Below are 26,029 nucleotides of genomic sequence, written 5' to 3'. Positions count from 1 at the left end.
GAGGCCCTAGCCATTAGGCCAACTCCTCTCCCCAGGAGTTTCGAGGGAACCACTAAAGGGATGCCCTGGCCCCATCAGGATTACTAGATCAGCAGTAGCTCTGGATACAGTGGGTCAAGCACCTGCTAAGAGCTGCTGGAGTCTGCTGATGGAATACCAGGGGAAAATGAGGCTTTGACAGAAAAATCGGTTGTGGGATTACAGATTCCCCAAGTAATTCCTCATTATTCTGGGGAACCTATCGATCCCACTTGTAATCCCTGGTTAAACTCCACCCAGAGTAACCGGCATCCCCACTTTTTGATGACATCTTGAACTATTTAAAAGCACGTGTACTTTTGTTCCGCAAGCACGTGTCTAATTCTGTGTGCGGCCTTTAAAACAACGCAGCGCAGTGCTATTCCTTACATTGTAGGCATGGGTTTATGTCATGGAATGACCTATGTATATGTCCAGCCCTTCGGCTTTCTTGTGGAATACGATGCACGTGATCATGGTATGTACTTTCCACATAATTAAAAGACATGTGCAGCTCATCGCGGTGAATTTTGTAAACTTGTCAGGGGTGTATTTTAAGGAGGGGAAATACGGCCGTTCTGTGAGTATTTTCAGCCCAGTGTTTGTAAGCTAACATCGGTATAGTTTCTGAAAGTAAAAGATAAAAACAGAATAGAAGATTAATCTAAAATGTCCAGGGAATTCTATCTCCGACCTAAAGGGCCTGCTACGAAGACTCAGTGGCCATGTTGATATAACTTTAAAATATTTTTCTAAAATGCAATTCTTGAGGATATTAATTATTAATAGAATATGTGGGCATTGAGTTACTGATATGTAGATATTTAATTTAAAGTACAACAGACAAAGTCCATGAGTCTGCTTTCTTTAGTAGGACAATATTAAAAATAAAAGCTAATATTAAATAAAAGGTAATGTTAATTTATTAAAAATAAAATAAAATAAAAGCCAATGGCTTTGAATGACGGGGTTCCCTTGACACACTCAAACAGCAGTTTGTGTCTGACTTAGAAGCCCTGTCTGCTTCACCGAATAAACTGTACTTATATTAGTCATGGAGGGTCGGGGTTGATATACTGCACTTATAGTGCTGTTTAAAACAATAGCAGGGCTATTTTTTACGAATTAAATATATTAATTATTGAGCGTGTTTTAAAAGCAGAATGTTTCCTCTAAAGGCTTGGTTTTTAATATGTGGTGTGGTAGTTACCAGATATAAAATATCGGCATTTGGGTCTTGAAAGACTGTAGTGGAGTTTTCTCTGATTTGTGATGATAACTTTCGTGGCGTGGAAGTTATGAATTATTGTACAAAGCACATTTGAATTAATATCTGTACTTGCTTGGTTTCTTTTCTCAGTGTAGCTTACCCTCTCGGGAGCCCGCTCTTCATATGCGATTGTATCAAAGCTGGGATTTTTCGTATGTGCATTACAATTAGGTAGGGATCCTGTCCTAGAATATACTGTGACTGCGATTCAAAAGAGTCTACTTCATCTCTCTGCATGAGGCATTGAACACTTCATTACTGGCATACTGGGACTAAAGTAGTGCCTAATAAGGGAAGTCATGAGCAGACATACAAGCACTACAAGATTTACGAAACCTTTGCAGATGATTTCAGGACACCCAATGAGTCATTTTTGGAATACAGGGGGAAAGGAAGAAGTGACTATACATAGATAGACAGGCAGACGATAGATGAATAGACAGACAGACAGACAGACAGACAGACAGACAGACAGACAGTGGACTCCGGCATATAATAAATAAATAAAACAATTTACATTGGGCACACAGCATCGCCGAGTTGGCGATGCAGCGCGCGCAATGTAAATTGTTTTATTTATTTATTTCCTTACTTGACTCCGTTCCAACAAATGTCGGAGTCCACTACCCCCACCCTGCCCCTCCCCCGCCCCACTGCCCCCGCAGCACTCCCTCGGCAGGCCCCCACTGTTGTAATTGTGTGTTTTGTTTTTATGTTGGATGAAAAATAAAGGAGGGCTTTTAATTGGACACTTGAATTTCTATCAGCTCATTGTTTTTTGGAGTGTACTCAATTTCAGTGGGATTGATGCATTTTCTCTGCACATGGTTGCAGCGGTGCACGTAGCAGGTGAGTCACAGAAGAAGGAGCACCGTGGATAAATTAACACTAACGACTCATCAGGGGCATGCGGGGTTCTTGTCTTGCCACAGCTGCTCATACTGTGTATTCATAACTGCTAAACCTTGAAGGTGACGAACAGGAAAGGGGTCTTCTGCAAACAAGTGGTATGGGGTGTCAAAATTTCACTTCGCCTAGGGTGGTTTTTAATCTTATGAGAAGATTGATTTGGCATTCAATGTTTGATGAATTTGTGTAATATTGTGAGGAAATAAAAAAAGAGTAAATCAAATTGCATTAATGTTCTTAGTGGATACCAGGCGATATATGTTAGGCTTTCACAATAAATACTAAAGACAATGTGATTGACCTAGGACATCACTACTACATTTGAGGCTTGTTTCCTTTGTAGCTTCTCCGTTTCTTGACATATAGCCTACCACTTTTATAGATCTGGAGCAAAGACTTGCTTCTGTTGTTAAGAGCATCTCCTGTATGTAATTGTGGAGTCGTAGAATCTAAAAATGATCAAGTTTCTTCAGATATGTGTCAGAGCCATCTTACTCTTCATTTTTTTACTTGCTGCCCTTTTTCAAGTCTCTGTTTGTGTTTCTAGATATATGTGCCACTATGTGTGTCATCTGTATGCTTTGTGCTATGGAAGAATGATGGACTTCTGTTCTACAGCTCTTTTGCTATTTCCATTTTGTCTACTAGCAGCATTAGGATCTCTCTTTCTGAAGCCTTCACTAGATTAATCTTGTCTTTAAGGGCCAGAAATTACTCTAGTATTTTTCTGTGGTTTATTTTGGCTAAAAAGGATTTCTTTCTGCCAGGCTGGTTCTTGTAGTCACCAATCTCTCTATGCAAAAAATCATGTGCCACAACAAGATTCTGAAAGATCTTAAATTGGGGCATTCACATTACCACCCTGTCCCCATCAAAGAGTTGGAGGTTTAGTTAATGCATTGTGGAAGTTAGTCCCGGTCACCTGGAAGTCTTGGATCTCAAAATGTTTCTAAGTCCCAGCTTTTCAGAGGTGATAGGAGAAGTTCAGTTAGACACAGCCAAGGGTCCCAGGACCTCAGGAACATATCTTGGGGGAAAGACTCACTCCAGCAGCAGCCCCAGCAGGGTACAGGTCCAGTACAGTTGGTACAGGTCAGCTGGGCACTTCAGAGAAACGGCCTCTTGCAAGCCTGTTGCTTACAATGGAGGAAAGCCAACTGACCACTGGAGTTCATTTATTTATTCTGAGTACAAGTGGAAGCATGCCCATCCCTCCGGGTCTCCTCACAGGTCTCAAACAGCAAGTGCCCTTCTATTCGTCCACTGGTCCAAAGTGTTCTGAAGAAGGTGCCCTGGGGTGCTACATATATGCCTGGCACTAGATGGAAGGCAATGGTGACTTCCAGCCCCTCCCTTACCAACACAGTAAAAGTTCCTAGAGTTAACCCTACCCTATTTGACCTACTGAAAATTAGCCCACTGTACACCTCATTCCCTAATTTCAAGATGGAGAAACCCCTCTCCTCACATGCAGAGCCTGTGTGTCCACCAAGAGTTGTGGACCTGGTAATAAACCTTTCCATTCTCCTTTGTCACTCCATATCATTTCTGGGTAGAGTTGTCCTCCCACTGGATTTGGTTAATGCCTGACTGGTATGTCAAAAGGGGGAGGGGTGGCTGCACAAGTGTCAGATAACATTTGCTTGTAACAAGGGAGGGGCCTTTGAAACAAATTAATTTCCTATGTCCTCCCCAACTAGTCTTCCTGCCAGAGAACAAAAAAAAAACACTTTTCCACATCGAGGCCTTCTCTGCTCTAGGAGCAGTTTTCACACCTCATCAGGGTTAATCACTCACTGCGCTACAGCTGGAGATCTAATGTAAATTAGCCTATTGGAGCTTTAGACAGGGAAAATGTACCTTTCTAAAAGTTACTTTTCTTTAATCTTTCTTAAAAATCTGGCTTTCTCACTGAGTTAGGCTTATAGGCCCATGCCTATAAGGTGCCATTTGAGAATATAAAAATATAATGCATGATATATGCACTGGGCAAATTCATTACTTAATGTAATGGATGGATTTACAAGAAGTATTGAATCACCTCCTAAGAGTATAAAGGGTGGTATTTTGGACAATATAATGCAAATGCAGCATTTCTGTATTTAATCTATTTATTTTGGCATTGTAGAGTTCTTTGGCCCACAAAGTAGATAATTACTTCTTTGCTTACAAACTGTCCCGCTGCATGTGAAAGAGGTGCTGAAAGTTCAGTTTGAAAACCAGCTGTATTTTAAAAAGTAAAGGTGCCCTTTATCCCACTCTGTTTACCTTTCTCAGAGGTAGCTCGGACATTGGAGGAGAGGCTTGGAATAAAAAAATGAGAGTAGGTAGAATAAAAAAATGCTATAGTGCAATGCTCTCCTCTAACTTTTCAAAAACACATTCTACTATTTAGCAAAATGGTTCATTCTACTTCTGTCTTTGTCTCATGTATTAGCCTAACACTTGACCAGATGAATTTTAAACACACACATAATTACATTATATTTAGTCTGAAAATAATCTAGAAACTAAATTTAATGGTAAACCCGGAAATAGCAAACAAATTGAGTGGGCACTATGGTTTTGCTAGTTGAAGATTCAGATCTACTGAGTGAAAGACAATTCATTGGTTTCGGCTAGAAAAGAAGCAAGCTCTGTTTCATGCTAGCTTTCTCAACCCAGGATGTCTATCCATTGTAAACCAGGTTCCTGCTCATGGTGGACTGCGAAATTTTGACTATGCCCATCAGCCAAGGTCCGTGCAGGTAACAGCGGTGGGGCCACGTGGAGGGGGATTTTGAGGGACGATGCTGAGGGAAAATCAATTATTTATTTAATTTTCCCTCTGCATCGTACCTCGAAATTTCCCCACGCGGCCCCACCGCTGATATCTGCACAGACTGCGGCTGATGTCCACCCAAGAAATACTGATGTCTTACATTTTCAGTCACAGTTTTCTGGCAAGAAATATTGGAAACATGCACCCCACCCTCAGAAATATGTTGGCCTTTTTACTGCAGAGGACATATTAGGAGAGGGTTCCAAATGCCACATTGAAGCAAGTAAGTCAAACAATAAATAAATATTTAAAAATGAAAACATGAGAGTATTTGCCCACTCCTCACAACTTTTTGTTTTGAGTAACGTCATGTCCAATAACGTTTAATGCTCAGCAATATAAATATGTGCATTAATAATAAATGTCTTGATATCCTCAAATAGCTTCACTAACTGAGTGCCACAGACAAGCAAAAGTTATTGCACTTACCCCAAATGCTAAGGATGTTTTTGAGCATAGCTGAAATGAATGTATTGATTAAAGAACTGAAGCATCAGTGTTATTTTATGAAAATGTTAAAACGATCCCATATAATTAAATGTATTAGCTAAGCTTGCAATGGTGCGACTTATACGATTTCAATGCTTATTTCCTTCTAAATATCTCCTAAACACTAATATTTTCAGCCTTATAATGCCATGCGCAACAAAAGAACTTCTGCCTGTCTATTAAACAAGCATTTGCAATGCAATCAGTCTTCCCTTTGGGACATTATATGTATTTAGCTATGCAGCACTTTAGCCTGGGTGGTGAAACATCTACTGTTCTTTAACATGGAGGGAAAGTAAGCAACAAACTGTGGGACATACCAGGTATGGGAACACATGGAGAGACATTTTGCCTTTTAGCGAGAAATGGTATAGTCCAAAGCTCTGTTTTTAATATAAATTCAGGGCCTTCGGAGGTCACATCACTGAAAATACAAGATTTGAAAAAAATATTATTGTCTACGGGTGCTCATGGAAGACAATTTCTATGGACTGGAATCTAGAGAATGCTAAAGTGATTCTGGTATTTTACTGACTTCTGCTGGTCGTTTTCTATCAAGAAAGTTAAATAGAGGCAGTTGCCAGAAAAATAAAAAAAAAGAAAGTCCCCCAGCAGAAAGCAAATATTTTATTTTACTGACCTCTACTGGTCATTTTCTATCAAGATAGTTAAATAGAGGCAGTTGAAGAAGCAGAACGCAATTCTGGTATTTTACTGACCTCTACTGGTCGTCTTCTATCAAAAATCAGTTAAATAGAGGCAGTTGAACAAGCAGAAAGCAATTCTGGTATTTTACTGACCTCTACTGGTCGTTTTCTATCAAGACAGTTAAATAGAGGCAGTTGAACAGAACAAAAGTCCCTAAGCGGAAGCAGACAAATCCTAGAGCTGATCTTCAGAACCCACAAAGTACATATACATATAAGTATATACTAAAGTCAAGAGGTCTCAAATGCTCAACCTAAAAAAGTGTTGAAATGTTATTCTCTACTCACGGAAACATGGCAGGACAGGTTACCACGAAAAGGAATCAGCTTTAAGTTGATATCTTCCACATGTTTATCACTTAACGTAGTGTGCTTTGCTGTTATTGAATGTATATTTGCAGACTCCAGCTGTAACATAAATGTATAGTTTTAGATAAACATACTTCATTTTCTTATGATTAATGAAAAAGTCATAATACAGCAAATAATTGTGTGCTATGCTGCGGCAGAGTTGCTATCAGTTTGTAATAGTAATATACCACATATCGTTTCTGTGATATGCAATAACAGCCTCACTCTTGGATTAAACGTTGAATCACACATGGTTCCTGCAAAACTGTTAAATACAAACAAATCTTATAAAGTGTAAAAGGTACACTAGCTTCCTTTCCTTCCTCGCCATTGTTCTGTCTTCTATGTTCATTGTCAGTTGCACCTGTCTGCATGGTAACAGAGCTTTCATCTTCGTCCATTCAAATCTGACATCGACCACACTGCTCGCCTTGAAAGCTACACAACAGCTACACAACAGCAACCCACAAAAAGCTAATGAAAAGTCAATGATTTAGAGCAAATTTATCTGGCATCTAATGTACTATCTAGGACCAACAAAGAATGCAGCTGCCCCCTACATATGTCCACTGACAAAAAAACTGAGCACATAGCAGTGCTGACCATAAATGACGGCAACCCCATTTTTAATAATTAAAATACCTAATGCTCAGGGGCGGGGCTTCGGAGCCAAGCATGGCGGATGCGTCTCTGTAGAGCTCCGCTGGGCCCGTGCCCTCTCAGAGCCATAATCCTGCTAATATCCTGACCCCGGCCGCTGCCACTGCGGGGCACTCCTTGCGGAGTGCACCGGGACCCCCGAGGCGAAGTTTGGAGGCAGCGACGAGGCGGGAAGGTCCAGACCCGGTGTTGACGCAGCTGTGGCCGTGAGCCTGAGGCCGCGCGATGGACACGCTGTGTGGGCCAGGCCGCGGCTGATGATAGCAGCCGGCCGCTTGGAGAGACCTTGCTGTGAAGGTCTCCTCTGCTCCGTGGGGCCTCAGGTTGGTGCCAGTAATGAACTGGGGCAGATGGGGCATCGATTCGGCCACTTCCTGAGCAGTGGCAGTGAGGCGCGGAGGCCCTGTAGACTCATGGCTCCCCTGCCGGCTGCGCCCGGACCTGGTACCCATTAAGGACTATCTCCCTGGTGCCTGGAGTTTCCGTCGGGGCCCTGTGGCCACCCACATCTCCTCAGATCGGCTGGCTACGCTGGAGAGGACTGGCCGGCCAGCCCCCCGGTGCCGACGCATATGCAGCCATGAGTTGGGGCCTCTGTTCTGTGGGGCTTCAAGTGGTGCCGGCGATGACCTGGGCCTGAGGGGGCCTGCTGGTGCATGAATTCGGCCAGCGGCCCAAGAGTTCTTTGAGGCGCCTAACCTGTGGGACCCTCCGCCCCACTTCCCGAGCAGCGGCAGTGCGGCGCAGAGGCCCCGTGGGCTTGTGGCTCTCTCACCGGCTGCGCGTGGACCTGGTGCATACTGACGACTGACTTCTCCATGTCCGGAGTCACCGGTGGGAGCCCTGGACTCCATGGCCACCCGCACCTTTCGGATTTACCAGGTATGCTGAGGAGGACGGACCGGCCTGCCCTGGGGGGACTGCAGGATTGTGGAGGCCCTGATTTCGGCGGCTGCGGTCGCCCACGCATCCGGGCAAGGAACCACTCTGCTGCTGCCATTGATGCCCCAGAGATCGGTCCTCTTTGGGTTGCCTGGACCCCCTCAGAGCATATTACGCACACTTGCCGTGGGCCGTGGTCTCTGGAGACGGTGGGCCGTGGTGTCCTGAGAGGTGATTATGTACCATGCCTGGTTGAAGCCCTGACCTAACTGGGAATTGAAGAGTGGAGAGCTTACCCCGGGGCTGGACCTGGGGCTGCGTGGCTTCCCTCCAATCACTGGAGTTCGTCATCATCCTGTGGAGGCCCACCCTTCCACACTTACCTGCAGTAGCTGTCGACCTGGGGCTCGCCTCTCGGTCCACTCCTCCATTTCACAATGGGCAAAGACAAACACGGAGCAGCGGCCCCTAAACAGAACACCATGAATCACTACACCACCGCTCCCACTGGGAAGGAGGTTGCTGAGGGCCTGTCCTCCGACACTGTGTCATTGCTCGTGGCGATCAACCAGTCACGTACTGCACTCGTGGCCCAGATCGGGGCTGTTGGTTCCGAGGTGTCGTTCCTCTGTCAGGATCTTCGGAGGGCGTTTGACTGGATCACGGAGGCGGTGACCAGGGTCTCCACGATGGAGGACACTGTATCCACCCTGCAGAAGAAGGTGGACAAACTCACCATGGTCTCATGGGAGCTGGGGGCGTGAGTTGAAGACGCAGAAGGTAAGGCGCAGCGCAACAACATCCACCTGGTGGGCTTACCAGAGGGTTGCAAGGGTGCTTCTATGGACGATTTCCTCTCTGGCTGGCTCAGGGCATTGCTGCCTCCCGAGGCCATGTCCCCATGCTTCGTGATCGAGAGGGCCTTGCCTAAGAAGCCGCCTCCCGGGGAGCACCCGAGGCCTATGATCGCCCGGCTTCTGAACTACGCAGACCGTGATGCGATCCTCCACTATGCCCAGCTCCACAAGGACAAAATGACTTTTGACTCTCATCGCATCATGGTCTTCCCTGACTACACCAGGCTGGTGCAGTAGTAGCGTCAGTCCTTCGTTGCGGCCAAGCGATGGCTTCGGGAGCTGAACTTATCCTATGTGCTTCTGTTTCCCGCTAGGATGAAAGTGATATATTATGCCAAGACTCTCTTCTTTGACTCCCCGAAATAGCTCTTCACTTGGACTGAGTGCACGTCGCCACAGCTTGACTCGGACTCTTCGCAGGGATTGCATTGGAGCAGCCGGCAAGACAGAGACGCTACAACAAGGCGCCATAGATCACGCTCTAATTGGCGTGCCCAGGGTCAATCAGGAAATGCTGACTGAAATAGCCCTGGCTAGAGGACTTGTCCTATTCTTCTCTCACTACATGGCGCTGTCTTGAAGCTGTAGTTCCCTGGTGGGCAGTGTCGGATCCTGACGTGCTGAGGTCTTCTCCACCTGCTCTGAGAGGTGTCAGACGATGCACGCCCTGGACGTTTTGGGTAATGTTGGGTGACGTTGGGTGGGGGGGATCAATTGGGAAACTGCTTGGGTCATCACGTTTGGGGCCTGGGACAGGATTCCACCGCGACAGATACTCCTTGTTATTGGAAGTATGGTGGCGGGAGGAGGGGGGAGGGTTATGTTGGGTTTGAGGTTGTTAGATTTATGTTCTGCGCACCAGGCACACAACTACATGCAACGTCACTGATGCACCATCAGTCACTGCACACCTTGAAGATCAAGGATGACACATGTCGCAGGTAAATCTCCGCTGGGAGAACTAAATATTCTTGCTTGGAATGTACGGGGACTGCTGAACAAGATCAAATGGGGGTGGTGCTTAGCTTAGCGAAGCATTACTCGGCTGACATCCTACTATTGCAGGAGACTCACCTTCTGGGCACTAAAGCCCCCTGCCTATCCCGATATGGGTTTGCCACGGTGTACCACTCCGGCTTTGCGGGCGGCACACGTGGCACAGCGACACTCATCCACTACCGAGTGCCGCTTAACATTACACAACATTGGTTAGATCCAGGCGGGCGCTTCACGATCATCTCGGGTACTATAGCCGGTGAACAGATCACGCTTGGGAGCGTCTATGCCCTCTACCGCCAGGCCAGACATTCATAGATAAAATTACACAGCTTTGGAGGGACTTTCCAGGCGGCTTGGATAGAGATTGGAATGACACCATGATAGATGGCATGCAAAGCCACCCGATACACCCCCGCAGATCCAAACTGAATGTACTGGCACACACACTGGGATGGACAGACTCTTGGCGGGCATATCACCCTACTGAACGCATCATCAGTTCACCCTACCCTCTCACGTCTAGATTCGATTTTCCTTCCACATAGCTACATACACAGAGTGGCATACACATCCATTATGCCCAGAGGCCTCTCAGATCATTTGCCTGTCCAACTCAAGCTGCGCCTGCAAACTCATCTGGCCCCTTATCGGTGGCACATGTCCCCATGGCTCATCTGTGATGCCGATTATCAAGAGATGATACATCTCGGGATCACCGATTACCTCAGGTTCAATGTGGGCACTTCCCCATCCCAAGTCATCCTCTGGGAGGCTATTAAGCCCACGATCAGGGGGGCTGACCTCAGTTTTCGATCCAGGAAAAAGCGGCGGCGTTTGGCGAAGGTGAGGGAACTAGAGGACCGTCAGGTCCAACTGCAGTCCCAACTGGTAGAGGGGCCCAATTCCAGTACCCGCCGGAATCTCTCACATGACCAACAGCAGCACCACCAGCTGCATACGGACAGTGCTAAAGAGGTGTGGCTGGCAACCCAGTACAGGATTTACCAATGGGGCGACAAGTCCAGTCAGATACTACATAGGCTGTGTCAGGTCCGGACGACCCCGACGCAGGTTCCCCTTCTGAAGTCCCCAGACGGCACTGTGTGTAACTCCCCGAAGCTGTGATCCAAGCCTTTGCCTGCTTCTACGCAGCCCTGTATGAGGAGCTTGAGGCCCCTTATAGACAAATTTTTCTCTGATATCCCCCCTCGTCGACTGCTCGATGAAATTCGCGATGAACTGGATAAACCCATCACATTAGACGAACTGCAGGCAGCGCTGTCCAATGTACACCCGGGCCGTGCACCGGGCCCGAACGGGTTCCCCTGTGATTTTTTGCATCCACATATGTCAACCCTGGGGTGCCACCTGCTTGGGGCACTACACGAAGCCTTGGAGCAGAATATTTTGCCACTGGACTGGCAACACGCCAAAATCGTGGTTTTTCTTAAACCCGGTCATCCCCCAGACAACCTGGGCTCATATCGCTCCATCTCTTTGCTGAATTTTGAGCCTAAACTTTTCGGGAAGGTCTTGGCCAACCGCCTCCACACCTGCATTCAAGATCTGGTACATCCGGATCAGTCAGGCTTTATGCCACAGAGCTCCACCAGACACAATATCAGGCTGGTCCACAGCGCTGTTGCTGAGGCCCTTCGCCTAGGTCGTCCCGCGGCGATCTTGTTGGCGGACATCGACAAGGCGTTTGACTCGCTGAGTTGGACCTACCTTTTTAAACTCCTAGAAGCCATTAACCTGTGACCCCGGTTCATAGCATATGTGAAACTACTGTATACGGATCTCACTGCCTTGGTTCATGCGGCTGGATGCTGCTCGCCCCCTTCCCTATCCGCAGGAGTACGAGTCAGGGATGCCCCCTATCCCCTCTCCTATTCACCTTACCGATTGAGCCCTTAGCTGCGTGGGTGCGCCTGGACCCTGTCCTCACGGGACTGGACTGGTCGCCGGAGCACTCAGACAGAATCGCGCTGAACGCCGACAACGCCCTATTCTTCATGTCAGACCCTTGGGCCTCTGGGCCTCGTGTCCTCCAAATTCTCAGAATCTTAGGGGAGACCTCTGGACTCTGTGCCAACCCATCCATATCCACACCGGTCCCTATTCACGGCGAGCAGAGGAGTCAGGCCTGGGCTTCGCAGCTGATCATTGAAGACACGGGCCTTAAGTACTTAGGAGTCTTCATAACGTGGTGTCCCAGCGATGCTTGGATGCACAACATAGCTCCGTTGCTCCCCGCCGTCCGGGATGAAACGACAATCTGGTCCCAACTACTCCTATCCTTGTATGGCAGGTCCGCAATTTTTAAAATGGTGTCTCTGCTGCGCTTACTCTACAGGCTCCAGAACTACCCATACCCTATCCCCCTGTGGTAGTTTCTCCAAATCAATGCACTCCTGAATAGATTCATCTGGCAAGGGGGCGCGATCTGCGTGGCGCTCGCAACATGTATACAGTCCACGTATTGTGATGGTATCGTGGGTACTACTGGGCTTCGCACCTCCTGGTGGTCAATGAGTGGTGGTATGGTTCCCAGACATACCCGGCCTATGTCGTGTAGCGGTTAGCCATGGTGGGTACCCCGCTGCTCCATCTCCTATACAGTAGCTCTTCCCTTGAGGTGCTTCCCCCGGCCTGCCGGATAGTCATTCAGACATGGAGGCGGGTAGTTAGGTCCACGGGTTGGTGGGGTAGGCTGACCGGTGCCACTCCCCTCCGGCGGGGAACTTATCTTCGGCCTGTCTCGTCACTTGTGGGGTTTCATAGATGGGGCGATATCGGTATATCCATGCTCGGGGACATCATGCAGGGGACCACTCTTAAATCCTTTCAAAGGCTGCAGGTGGATTTTGACCTTCACAAATCGCTGTTCCATCGCTATTTGCAGCTCCATCACGCACTGACCCCCCTGATTCAGCAGCTAGAATCGCTACCTGAGTTCCACCCGCTGGAAGGTCACCTACTGATGGGAGATCTGGGGGCTCACAAAATCCAGAAAATCTACCAAACTCTCACTACACACTCCAAGACCACTATTCACCGAACCCTGGAGGCTTGGGAGGCAGACCTGCCAGCCCTTACGGACAACGACTGGGCAGAGGCGCTGGCTAGCCCTCGGTACGCTGCCGTCTCTACCAGATATAGGCTACTCCAATTTAAATACCTCCATAGATTATACTACACGCGTCTCCATCTGGAAAATGGGGGCAATTCAGTCCCCTATCTGTCTCCGCTGTGGTGCAGGTGAGGGGTCGTCCCTACATACAGTGTGGAGTTTCGGGGCACTGCAGCTCCTCTGGTGTGGAGTGCTGTCTTGCTTGGGGCGTGTCCTGGCATGGGATATCCGGACGGACCCTAGATTGGGGCTCTTACACAGCACAGAAGACATCGGGGAAACAGGTATAAAAGACCCCTTCTGTTTTTGGGTCTCACATTGACTAAGCGGGACATAGCACAGCACTGGAAAGATACGTCCCCGCCCTGTATAACTAACTGGAAAAAGGCCCTGGATAGGTGCATGTCAGCGGAGATTGCAGTGTTCCAGGTGAGGGGGCGTCCACAGAAGCATGGGAAGATCTGGTCTCGGTGGGCCAAGTACAGAGGTATAGATCTGTCCTCAATGTCGCAGACTGCCACCCGGGACCCTATTGAATGACTGGTGGTAAATGATTTACCTGTTTAAAGTATCAATGCTAAAAAGACGCAGATGGGAATTCCTTTGGCTTGTACATATAATGTTTTCGAAGTATGTATGGTGCGCACTTGGGGGTGGGGGGATGGGTGTTTTTCTTGGTCTGATGTTCTGCAGACTATGGGGGAGGGCGTTATACAGTACCCAGAGATATTCTATAATGCATTTCAGTTGTGCTTTACTTGCTGGGCTCTGTCCTTCTGGTTTGATGAAAATTCAATAAAATCTGTTGTTAAAAAAAAAATACATAATGCTCAAGTCTCTGATATATTCAGAAATCTGTACCACAGATTTAGTAACTTCCATGGATTCAGATTTCAGAATTTTAGGCCTTCACAGAGTTTTTCAAAAGTACTAATTGAGCATGTATCAGTTGCAGATTTCAGGGACTACCACTGGAAAATGTTTTTGACTTCCAGCTTGTGTGGAAGTGTGGGACATTCCACAAGTGCAGTTGGACATAGGGTATAATTGTACATACAAAGTGAATTTTGAATGACTGCATTTACAATTTTTCTTGTTCCCTCCACTGAAAAATATTTTTCCCAAAGTAAAAATTGTATTGGAGTTCTTCCATGTCATTCTTGAGGTGTCCGGCGGAACGAAATGAAGGTACAGTACCCTGTGTTAATTTGGTTTCACCTGATAATTAGTTGTTAGGTTTTTACTCACCCAGTTTTTCTGTCTAGATTTTTTCTGCGGTAAAAGACGCTGGAAAAATCGCTGGAGACTTTGGTTGCAGCATCAGTCAAGTCTCATTCCTTATTATGGTGGCGTGGCTTGCGCGCCGCTGTGAAATGGCGGTCAGCGCTTGAGCTCCGTGCTGAGTAGGAGCCGACGGAGGTTTTGCTGCCGCGTCGAAATGCCCCGTTCTCTTCAGAAGCTGGCCTCAGGGATATGAAGCTGCCAAGTGTATTATTACGGAGGTTTCCTGATCTTTACCGCTGCCGGTGACCACATTTCGGACGTCTTCAGGTGACGCTCGGTGTTTTCGCGAGTGGCCGCCATTTTGCTTATTCACGAGCGGAGATGTTTTTTCTCTTCAGCACGATGATGATACTGCTACAGTCTGGCCAGGACTAAGGGAAATACGAGCTGGTGATGTTTTTTACATTTACTAAGTCTATTTTGATTTTTTATTTCCTCCTGCTGAATTGCTGCCGATTATGAACATATTTCTGGTTTCTTTGTGATATATTTCTCGTCAGAGCACCGCCATTGCCCTTCTATGGAGCCTCTTTGACTTATGTTTTCCTGCTTCTTGGTTGTTTTTGGCTGTTGGAAGGAGCCCTCTTGGTACCTGCAGGGCATGATATTTTTGTGAGGAGGTTTTCTTTTCCTTGACCTTGCAAGCACGCCACTACTATTTTCCTGTTCTTTTGCTGAGGGCGCGCTCTCCATTTTGGCGCATTTCCTTAGGGCACATTGAGTTTTCTTACTCCCTCTGGCGTTTTCTTTCCTTAATTACCCTGTAGGGGTGTATTTTGCTCTTGCTGAGGTGGTGTGCTCTATGGCTGCGAATATGGGCCCGTCTCCTAATGCTAAAGAAGCAAAGGAATCTAAGGCGTCTCTTAAGAGGTCCAAACAGATATCCCCTACACCTGAGTCTGCGCCAAAAGACCCCAGTTCCACTCTTGAGACTATCCTGTTGCGCCTTAATGAGGTTTATGAAATTGCGCAGTCTACCAAGACTAACACAGATTTGTTGCAAGTGGAGGTGTTAGCCATCAGAAATGATTTTAAGGCCCTTTCCCTTCGTGTTTCGGACACAGAAGCACGTATTAGTGGCGCAGAGGATTCCATGCAAAAGCAATCTAGATCTCTCTGCCAGTTAGAGCGCTCAATGGCAGCATTGCGGAGAGACCTCACTGAACAAGAAGATCGTAACCGTAGATCTAATCTGCGCATTTTTGGTCTTCCGGAGGATGTTGAGAAAGATGCATCTTCTATGATTGACTTCCTTTATCAGTGGATTCCTTCTACATTGCAAATTTCTTTCCAAAGAGATTTTGAACTGGAACGTGCACACCGGGTTCCCACCTTTCGTCCTAAGTCTGCTACGCAACCTAGAGCGATAATTTTTAAGCCACTGCGCCATCAACATACAGAACAAATTCTGGCCCATATGAGGAAGGTTAGAGTTGTCTCTTGGAATGGCCATCGCATTTCAATTTCGCAAGACTTTGCCAGGGACACGGTAATAAGGAGGAAGGGCTTCCTTAATCTCAGGAAGCGTTTAGCTGAGATGAATATTCCCTTTTCTTTTGCCGGCCCTTCAAAATTCCGCATTTCTTTCAAAGGTCGCTCCAGAGTCTTCGATGAACCTGCTGATTTGGCCTCTTTTTTGGATAATCAGATGGAGGCACAGATGGATCTTCAAGTGGAGGCCTCGCTTGAACCTGGTCCCTCTGGCACCTGATGCGACTCTACATACTGCAATGAGTTTTCTTCTTTGCCAGATCTATTTGATCTCATCTCTCATAGATCTGCGCGGTGATTTTAGTGTTCATTGCTCTTGATGTGCTGTTGTCGTCTTTTGGTGTTTCCTCCCTATCGTTATAGTGTTGTGGTCTTTTATGGTCGTTATTTCTATTGGATGATTCTACCAATAATTCGTGGTAGTGTTTCTTGATGGTTTTGTTTCACCCCTGTTCACTTGTCGTCCTTATTACTCCTTTCCTTCCCACTTTGTCTTTACACATATTGGTCCGGGTCCGTTTCTCATCCTATTGTAGGACTTCTTTATTTGCTTCAAATTTGTGGGTGTGACTTGGGGGCATATGTATCAACATCACCATTTGCGATTCTCAAATAGCGATTTTTAAGGAATCGCTATTTGAGAATTGCAAAACGGGATGTATTTAAAAAATTGCAAACTTTTTGCGATTTCTTAAAATTCCTTAATTGCGATTAGCAAATTGCGAAATCGCAATTAAGGAATACCTGCCCATTCATTTCTATGGGCCAGGAGACCCATAGGAATGAATGGGAAGTAATTCTCAAATAGCGAATCGCAATTTGCTAATCGCTATTTGAGAATAATTTCAAAGGTGCAAGGGTGTCAAGATGACACCCTGATACACCCCTGAAATTAGCATGTGTGGTCATATGGCGCACACACATGCCCTAAGGGCATGTATGTGCGTCACGTGGCACTTTGTAAAATTACAAAACATGCATTTTTAAAAGAAATCGCAAATTAACACCAACTAGTAGTTGGTGGTAATTTGCGATTTCTTAAGGATTAATCGCAATCCTTTGGTGAGTGTTACATTTCATTTAAGAAATCGCAATTTGCGATTTCTTAAATGCCTACGCAAACTTAAGAAATTGCTAAATTAGCGATTCCTTAAATTTGCGTTGGGATGTGGCTCATACATCCCGTTTTGCGAATTTTTAATCGCAAACGCTGTATTTTGCGAATCGCAGCGTTTGCGACTAAAAATTTGCTTGATACATATGCCCCTTGGTCTCTTCTCTATTGGGTTTTGGTCTTTCTGCCTGATCATCGTCTTCGGTTGTCTCGTATTTATGGAGTACGCTATTGTTTATTAATGTTTTGGTGTTTCGTTTGGTTACATGTTTGATTCATAGATGTTTATTAGATGCTTATTAATTGCTATATTTAGTGTTAATTTTTTTTTTTGTATAGTTAGTTTTATATCTCTTTCATTGCTATATTATTGCTTGTTTTGATTACTTGTTATTATTAATTGTCTTTTTCGATTAGGTCGGAATTCTATAGTTGTATTGTAATTGTTGGGTTCTTTGTATTTGTGGTCAGTTATCTATAAGCTTATCTATAGTTTTTACATATTTATATATAGTCTCATTTCTCCTATGTATTTGCCATAGGGATTCATTGATTGTTATATTGATCTTTACTATATGCCGTCTTCTACTATGGTTCACTTATTTTCTTCACAATGTCCCATATAGTATCCTCTCTAATAGTGACGATAGCTTTTAGCTCATGATCCTTTATAGGTGGTATCTATTTATTAACTTTGTTACACATGTCGCCTTTATAGACTTATATGCTGCACTGTTTCTAGAATATTATAATTAATTCCTGTTCATATCCTCTAGATGGTTCTTCTTTTTAATTACGCACAATCAATTATGTACTGTTTTTGGGGCTATTTTTGCTGATGGGTGTTACTCCTTTGTTGTTTCTCTTGCTCTTTTTCCCACGTTCCCCCTGGTATGAATTTGGTCTTTTTCAGACCTTCCTTGTGGGCTCTTCTCTCTCTTTTTCTGTCCACTTTCTTGCTTTCTTCTTCCTCTTCTTCCTCCTCTTCTTTCTCCTTTTCTCTTTGGATTTCCTCCTTGGACTGTCCCTGTTTTGTGTTGATGTTTAGTGTCTGGGAGCGTATTTTTTTGGAGGTTGTTGTTCATATATCATTTATGCAATATCCTTTTCTCTTGTTTCTGGCTCTATGTCTGGTTTGAATATACTCTCCCTTAATGTTAAAGGGTTAAATCACCCAGTTAAAAGGTCAAAGATTTTAGACTATTGCAAATCTCTTTCTTCGGATATAGTCCTTTTTCAAGAGACAAAGGTCTCTGTCAAGGCGGCGTTATTTCTGAAGAAAGATTGGGTTTCTGATGTTGCGTGTTCAGATGCTTGTGGTAAAAGAAATGGGGTACTTACTTTAGTTTCTAAACATTCTGGATTATTTATCGTTTCCTCTGAACAGGACACAGAGGGACGTTGGTTACTATCTAAGGTGTCCGATGGTAATGCTGTTCTCTTTCTCATGAATATTTATGCCCCTAATAGAGACGATCCGTCTTTTTGGAAAGCAATCACCAAAAAGCTACATGACACACCTCATTTGGGCAATCTTATTGTAGGTGGAGACTTTAATTTACCAATGGATCCTATATTGGATAGGAATTCTGCCTTTAACTTTCGTCCCCCTCAAGCACATAAACAAATGATTAATATGTGTTCTCTGATCCATCTTCAGGACGTTTGGCGTCTCCATAATCCCACTGGCAGTGACTTCTCCTTTTTCTCTTCCCCTCATTCGTTTTTTTCACGCATTGATTATCTTTTGGTTCACTCCTCTCTTGTTCAATCTTCCTCTTCTCCGCTTATTCATCCTATTTTAGTTTCAGACCATGCTGCTGTGACCTTCACTCTTATGTCTTTTGCTCCTAGGGCAAGGTCCCGTTCTTGGAGACTAAACACAGAAATTTTACATGATGATTCCCAGGTCCGCGAGTTTTCTAAAGATATTGAGACGTTTTTCCTTGAGAATGTTGGTTCGGTGAGCTCCCCTGTTGTTCTCTGGGACTCTTTTAAATGCACTTTCCGTGGTCAGATCATTAAGTGTATGTCACGGAGAAATGTTGCCATTAAAAAGGAACTCACGGACTTAGCGGATGAGATTAAACATCAGGAATCTCTTTTTCGACATTCTAAGGATAAGTCATGCTTACAATCTATTAAGAATTTAAAATATACGTACAATACTATTGTCACTAAGAGGGCTCATATTGGTCTTCAGGCTCAGGAATCTAAGAAGTTGCTGTTAAAAAATCGCGCGGGCAAGATCCTTGCAGCTACATTGAAGTTCCAGGAATCTTCCTATAAATCTTCCCAAATCTCTTCTATTTCTGATCATCTTGGTCAGATAAAATTTCAGACTGAAGAGATTCTTGAGGTCTTTCGTGATTTCTATAATAATTTATATACCCCCGCTACTCAAGCTTCTTTTGAACAATGCCAGGAGTTCTTGAAGGCAGTTCCTTTGAAAGCTGTATCGGAGGAAGATAATAATTCATTGATTTGACCGATTACCTCTGATGAGATTATTTCCGTGATTAAAGCTACTCGTTCCGGTAAGGCTCCGGGTCCCGATGGGTATCCTATTTTGTTTTATAAGACCTTTCTTTCTGTGATTGTTCCGAAACTACAAGTGGTCTTTGATGCTTTTATTAAAGATGGCTCTGTGTCTGGTTCCGCTGCGGATGCTACTATTGTAGTAATCCCCAAAGAAGGGAAAGACCATTCAGACCCCAAAAATTTTCGACCTATTTCCCTTCTTAATATGGAAGCTAAGATTTTTGCTAAAATCTTAGCTAAACGTTTAGAATCCTTTATTCCTCAATTGGTTCATCCTTCCCAAACGGGTTTTGTAAAGGGACGTCTTGCACGTGATAATATCCGTACTTTTTGTCACATTCTCGGTGCCGCCAAGCGATCCAATCTTCCGGCAGCGGCCTTGGCCCTTGATGCTGAAAAGGCCTTCGATAAGGTTTCTTGGCCTTTTTTACGAGCTGTTTTATGTGCGCATAACCTTGGTGATTCCTTTATTCGTATGGTTATGTCTCTTTACTCCCGACCTAGAGCTAACATAAGAGTGAATGGTGCTACGTCGTCCTTTTTTAACCTTCGCCAAGGCACTAGACAAGGTTGTCCTTTGTCTCCTCTGTTATTTTTGTTGTTCATTGATCCTCTTCTCAGAATGATTGACTTACATCCTGATATTAAGGGGTTCTCTTTTGGGTCTCATCAGATAAAAACAGCTGCTTATGCAGATGATGTTCTCATTTTCTCGGATGACATTGCACTGGCCATCCCTGCTATTTCTGATACAATTTCTATTTTCTCAAAGGTTTCAGGGTATACCCTGAACAAAGATAAGACAGAGATGTTCCCCTTAAATGCTTACTGTTTCTCCTCTCATATGGGTTCGGCGGGCTTTAAGTGGCAATCTAAGCAACTAAAATATTTGGGTATTTATTTTTGTTCCACCCTTTATGCTACGGTTACTTATAATGAATCTCAAACTATTCTTAAGGTGCGACATCTTTTAGAAAATTGGTCTCCGAAACATATTTCTTGGTGGGGCCGTCTCCAAACTCTTAAAATGATGATAACACCTATTATTAATTTTGTTTCTTCTATGCTTCCAGTAAAGTTCTCTGATGCCTTTTTTCACGAACTTGATTTACTTACTTCCAAATTCTTATGGAATGACAAAAGGGCTAGAATTGCCTATAAATTTTTGAGGAAATCCTATGATATGGGAGGTTGTAATCTTCCTGATTGGGGGAAATACCAGTCTGCTTTTTTGGCTTCTCAGGGTGCGCTCTGGTTTTCCCCTCCCTCTATTCATGTTCCAGCTTGGTTGCTAATAGAACAGGAGTTGGCCTCTCCTCTTCCGACTGCCTCTTTCTTAACCTCGCATACCCTTTCTATTCCATTCTCTAGATCTATTATTCTAGACACTATTGCTGCGGTTCGCAAGGTTGATAAGAGAGTGGCGATTCCACTGCATAAAACCAGATGGTCATCTATTTGGCGGAATTCCAAAATTAAAATTAATATTGATCCAGACTTGATGTCTTATTGGTCTGGAAAAGGTATCTCGCTTGTTAAACATTTATATGATTCCAATAATGATCCTCTCCCTTTCTCTACCCTGGCCCATCAATTCTCTCTTTCTAATTTAGATTTTTATACCTTTCTTAAGATAAAGGTAGCACTTGCTAAAGTACATCCCCATTCTTCTTCCCCTACGATTACGCTTTTCAACTACGGATTAAATCTGGTCATGTTGCATCTAGGATTTATAAATTTTTGTCGACTTCGACACCTCCTTCGCAGACTGTTGCACAGCAAAAATGGCTGCATCATTTTGAGTATGGTGTTACTGATCATATTTCTTCAGACACTTGGCAAGATATTGGTAGACTCTCTCTTCGTAATAAAATCGCCCCCTCATTAATGCAATCTAAGTTTTTTTCTATTAATCTTCTTCACTGGACTCCCACTCGTTTATATTCGTTAAATCTCAAAGAAGATAATCGATGTTGGAGTTGTGGTCTGGCACCAGGCGATTTCCAGCATATGTTCTTTGATTGCTCTCTTCTCCAACCCTTTTGGGGTTTAATTCACAAACACCTTATGATTATCTTCAATATCAAGTTTCAACTCTCTTTTCCATTCATTCTTTTAGGCCCGTTGGCGGCCTCAGTCCCTTTGCCTTTAGATTCCATGGATTTACAACTGTTGGATCTTTTACTAACTATTGCAGTCAAAGTAATTCTCATGGAGTGGAAATCTTTTTCTTCAGTTTCTTACCATACTTGGTGGGCATGGGTTTCTTTTTTACGTAGTGCTCATACGTCAGTTGATCATGCTCATCTTTCTCCGTCTATATCTAATGGTGTATGGCTGGCTCTAGATAAGTATATGCAATTGGCTTCAGAGGGGTTGGTGGATCAATATCCTTTTGATTTGTCTGGTTAATGTTGTCTTGGGTGGTGGGTGAATCCTTTGGAAATCCCTTTCTCTTCTTTCTTTTCGTCTTCTCTTTCTTCTTCTCTATTCTATCTTTTTTCCGTCTTTGCTTTTTTCCTTTCTCGTCTTTTATCCCCAAATTAATATCTGATAATGATACTTTTGATAATCACTTCTCCCGGTTGTTAATTGCTTCCTCTCTAATTAATTTATTTCTCTGTTATTTCTAGTTTAATGAATTTTATGATGATATTTTTATTGTTTAATCTCAATCTACCATATTGTGTGTTTTAGATGATATCAATTGTATCATTTTTGCTTGTATATTATGCTTGTATTTACTCCTTTAAAATAATAAATTCTTTTGAAATCAAAAAAGTCTCATTCCTTATTATTTTAAACAGAAAGAAGCATAAAATACTTCCCCTTGCGGGAAAAATGTTCCCATTTCCCCTACTCTCAGATCCCATGCACGAGCTCAGAGTAAGTGGTAAAAGTATGCATAATAACCCAATTACAATTGCAAATTCCATGTGGTTTTAAGGCTGGAAAAATAGGTCCTACATGATAGTTACACATTCTAAATGGTTTAAATCGTAATTGCAAGGTTCAAGGTGGATTTACTGCATGGTAATGATAAATGTGAATGCAAAATTTGCTTTGCAGAAAATAAGCCCCCGTCAAGTGCAGCTCGTATTTGGGGGCCATGGGATCAGGGGATATTAGGGTTGCTTATGCTTAATCCAATCTGTAAACAGAGATGGATTAGATCATGAAAACGTTGTCAATACTCTCAAACACGTACATTTGTCAGTGAGCTCACACACCAATCCAGGGAATACATATAATCAAATGAAAATGTTTTTGTTTGTAAATCACCATAAGTGGTTTTAAACTTGTGAAATAGGTTACTTGCAAGTTTAATTTAAACTTTCATATATAAAATTAGCTTTTTATATTAAGTCTATGATTATCAGTGTTATTTGAAAGTTCTTGGAGCAGAAACACTTCCAATGACTCTTGTATTGATGGCAGCATATTTTGAAAATTGTTCTAGTGAACAATAAAGATTTTTATGAACTGTACTGAAAACATTGGCCAACTACAGGGCATAGGTATTTATTATACCTTGGAACGGGAGATGGAATTGTGTATTGTTGTATTTATTTTTTCAGTTCTAAATAGTGTGAACCTGGCCCACCAGTCATCAGACCGCTTCACCCCTAAAGTGATACAACATACATGAAGAACATAAACAAAACATAACTGATTCTTTTGTGGTGGGGGTATGTTACAAAATAGAACTACATAGTTTTTAAAACATAACAAAAGAAGGGAATATGTACTTGCATAATTGTGAGTCAAAATTGAATAGTGGGTACTATTTACATAGGGCAAATATCATACACAGAATGAGGTTAAATTGTACTACCAGATATTTTCTATTACATGAGAGAATAAAGCACAACATAAGCAGAAGTTAATAAGGTGATATAGATGATGCCTTTCAGTAATGAATCACATTTCTTTAATTACCAGGATTGCAAACGACATTAAATCAAGAGAATTTTCAGTTCTTCCCTTAAAATAGAGTAGGGTGAGGGAGAAGGTAATGAGTGTGGGATGGAATTCAAGATCTTAGATGCACCTCTCGAGAAAGGGAGTTATCCACAGGACCAATGTCTGCTCCGCCAAGACAAATCAACATGATTACCAAAGAGCAGGTTGTCCCATGGAAAAAAGTTCCTCTTTGTGAATCCGTTGTCACACCAGCTTTGGAGTCTGTGATGTTCCAACCACAAAAGCAGTCACAGATTATTAATACATGTCATTGGGAAGCTTAATTAGGAGGGGACGCGTCTTTCATGTCCCCTCTCAATTGTAATTTGGAATGAGTAGCAGAACTACTTTTACGAGTCAGGATGGCAGGTCCTTTTCTCAAAAGGCTTTTTCTACATGACAAAACAGTATTTTGCCTTTGCAACCAATGTGACTTTGTGGATTGAAAGTTTTGGTACTGCAAAAGTATTTTGTGCGTTGGGACCCTTGTTCCCCTCTGAAGTCTCAGCTTGAAACACATATTTCTGGCAAGATAGCAGGATTGTTCATTTGTGCTTGAAGGTTGAACCTGCTTTATTAATAATTTAGTAAGCAGTCCCTGAAAAATGATGAAAACTGTGGACTTCATGCATTGTAATGGAAACACTTGTTAGGAGGCAGGATGATACACTAACAAGTCTACTGCATAACAGGGCGTAAGATAAGGGGTTCTGGATGTGCTAAACCTAAAAAGCAGGTGAGACCTACAAAAAGCGATGCCAAGGGAGGGGTTTTGTGACTGGCAGTTGCCATTGAACAGAAATGTGATGTGGTGATTACCAAGAATAGAAATGATGATGCGCTAAGGAATGGCCCAATGTGAGGGAAGGGAAGGAAATTAAACTGGCAGAGGGTATAGGAGGGAACTGAAACCGTAAAAGGTAAATGAGAATGATAAAAAGCTGGGTGCAGAGCGTTAGTAGACGAGGACGTGAGAAAGATGCTGGAGTCAGGATGTCATCACAGAAAGAAGACTGACACATACAAAAGGGCAAAGAAGTAAGTAATGCCTGTAAGGGTTGGTAGGGGGATCTGTCACGTGGGCAAGTCAGCAAATTCCTAAGAAAAGGAAGACCAGAGCAGAGTCAGTGGTTTGGCATGGCCATAGGAGCCAAATCACAAGTCCAGGCATCGAATTAAATATCAGATAAATATTGCATCTGTTTAGTATATTTGATTATTTTCCTCCAATGATGAATTGATGTTTATTGAAATGAAAAACATTGATACATAAATATATAAATGTTTAAGGAGAACTCAATGCCCAACCTAAGAATTTCAATAGACAATTCAGTGTGTAATGTGCACTATTTAAGTTGTTATTAGCATTAATACATATATTATAGTGCAGCACATGGTCTTTCTCCAGATTGCTTGCCTTTTGCCTCTTGCCTTTGCTGATTCGTTTTGGTGGCCTTAGGACTCTGAGCACTTTACCACTGCTAACCTCCTAAAGTGCATGTGCATTCCCCAAAACATGTTGAGATTGATGCATACCTGATTGGCATATTTGATGTACTGGTAAGTCCCTTGTAAAATGGTATTCCATAAACCCAGCACCTATACCTCAAATGCTAATGGTGGGCTGTAGCACTCAATGTGCCACCCACAGAAATAGCCTTTCAAACCTGTCTCAGGCCTGCCACTGCCGTGCATGTGTGTGCAGTTTACTGCCTCTTCGACTTAGCATTTAAAACTATTTGCCAAGCCTTCAACTCCCTTTTTATTACATCTGAGTCACCCCTACGGTAGGGTCTAATTAACCCTAAGGACAGGGTGCCATGTAAGTAAAAGGTAGCACATGTACCTCTATGATTTACATGTCCTGGTAGTGACTAACAGCCTATTTAGTTTTTCACTACTGTGAGGCCTATTCTTCTCATAGGCCAGCTTTGGGAATTCCTTAGTACACTTTTACGCTGTAATTCCTGATCAGAGAGGAGTAGCTTTTTCATGTTTCAAATCCGTGGAATGCTAATGATAAGTCCTCCTTACTGGTGAAGTTGGATTTAACATTACTATTTTAGAAAAGCCACTTTTTTGAAAGTGGGCATTTCTCTGCACTTACTGCTCTTAGTGCCTTTCAGCCTGTCTCCAAAACACATCTGGGTTGGGTGACAGCTAGACTTTGTGCATTCCCTCTAGACAGCCACAAACACAGTAAGGTGAGGCTTGTCTACATTCTGATGGGTCTTCCAGAGAGGAATGGGAGGGGCTGACACTTACACTTCAATAGATAGTGCCCTGTCCAAACACAAAATGCTGGTTTAGCCCACACAGATAGCTTTGCAGACAGGAGTGGGTTCCAAGGGATCCTTTTGCACTTCAGAGAGCTGCATTGAAGTTATTCCTATATCAACAGCACTTTTGGGTGTATGTACTGGGTCTCTGATCCCCTAAAATCAGACAGTTCTGGATTTTGAACTGAACCTCTATCACAAGGACTGCTGTGCTGCTTAAATGACTCGGCTGGACTGCTTTTCTGGAAGGACTGCTTTTAT

At 43.7% G+C, this 26,029-nt stretch overlaps 1 protein-coding gene across 1 annotated transcript in view; it reads right to left on the bottom strand.

Moving 5' to 3' along the window:
* LOC146789373 (uncharacterized) overlaps positions 1–26,029 on the bottom strand; it is a 227,309-nt gene that overhangs the window by 18,503 nt on the left and 182,777 nt on the right. The window contains exon 3 of the mRNA XM_085630078.1: positions 6,503–6,622. Within this exon, the coding sequence (XP_085486204.1) occupies positions 6,503–6,622 (120 nt within the window). The remainder of the gene's footprint in view (positions 1–6,502; positions 6,623–26,029) is intronic.

Source organism: Triturus cristatus, chromosome 10 (assembly GCF_964204655.1).
Source record: "Triturus cristatus chromosome 10, aTriCri1.1, whole genome shotgun sequence".
Classification (NCBI taxonomy): domain Eukaryota; kingdom Metazoa; phylum Chordata; class Amphibia; order Caudata; family Salamandridae; genus Triturus; species Triturus cristatus.
Note: the sequence above shows the minus strand (reverse complement) of the source record. Positions and strands in the feature narration are given on the sequence as shown.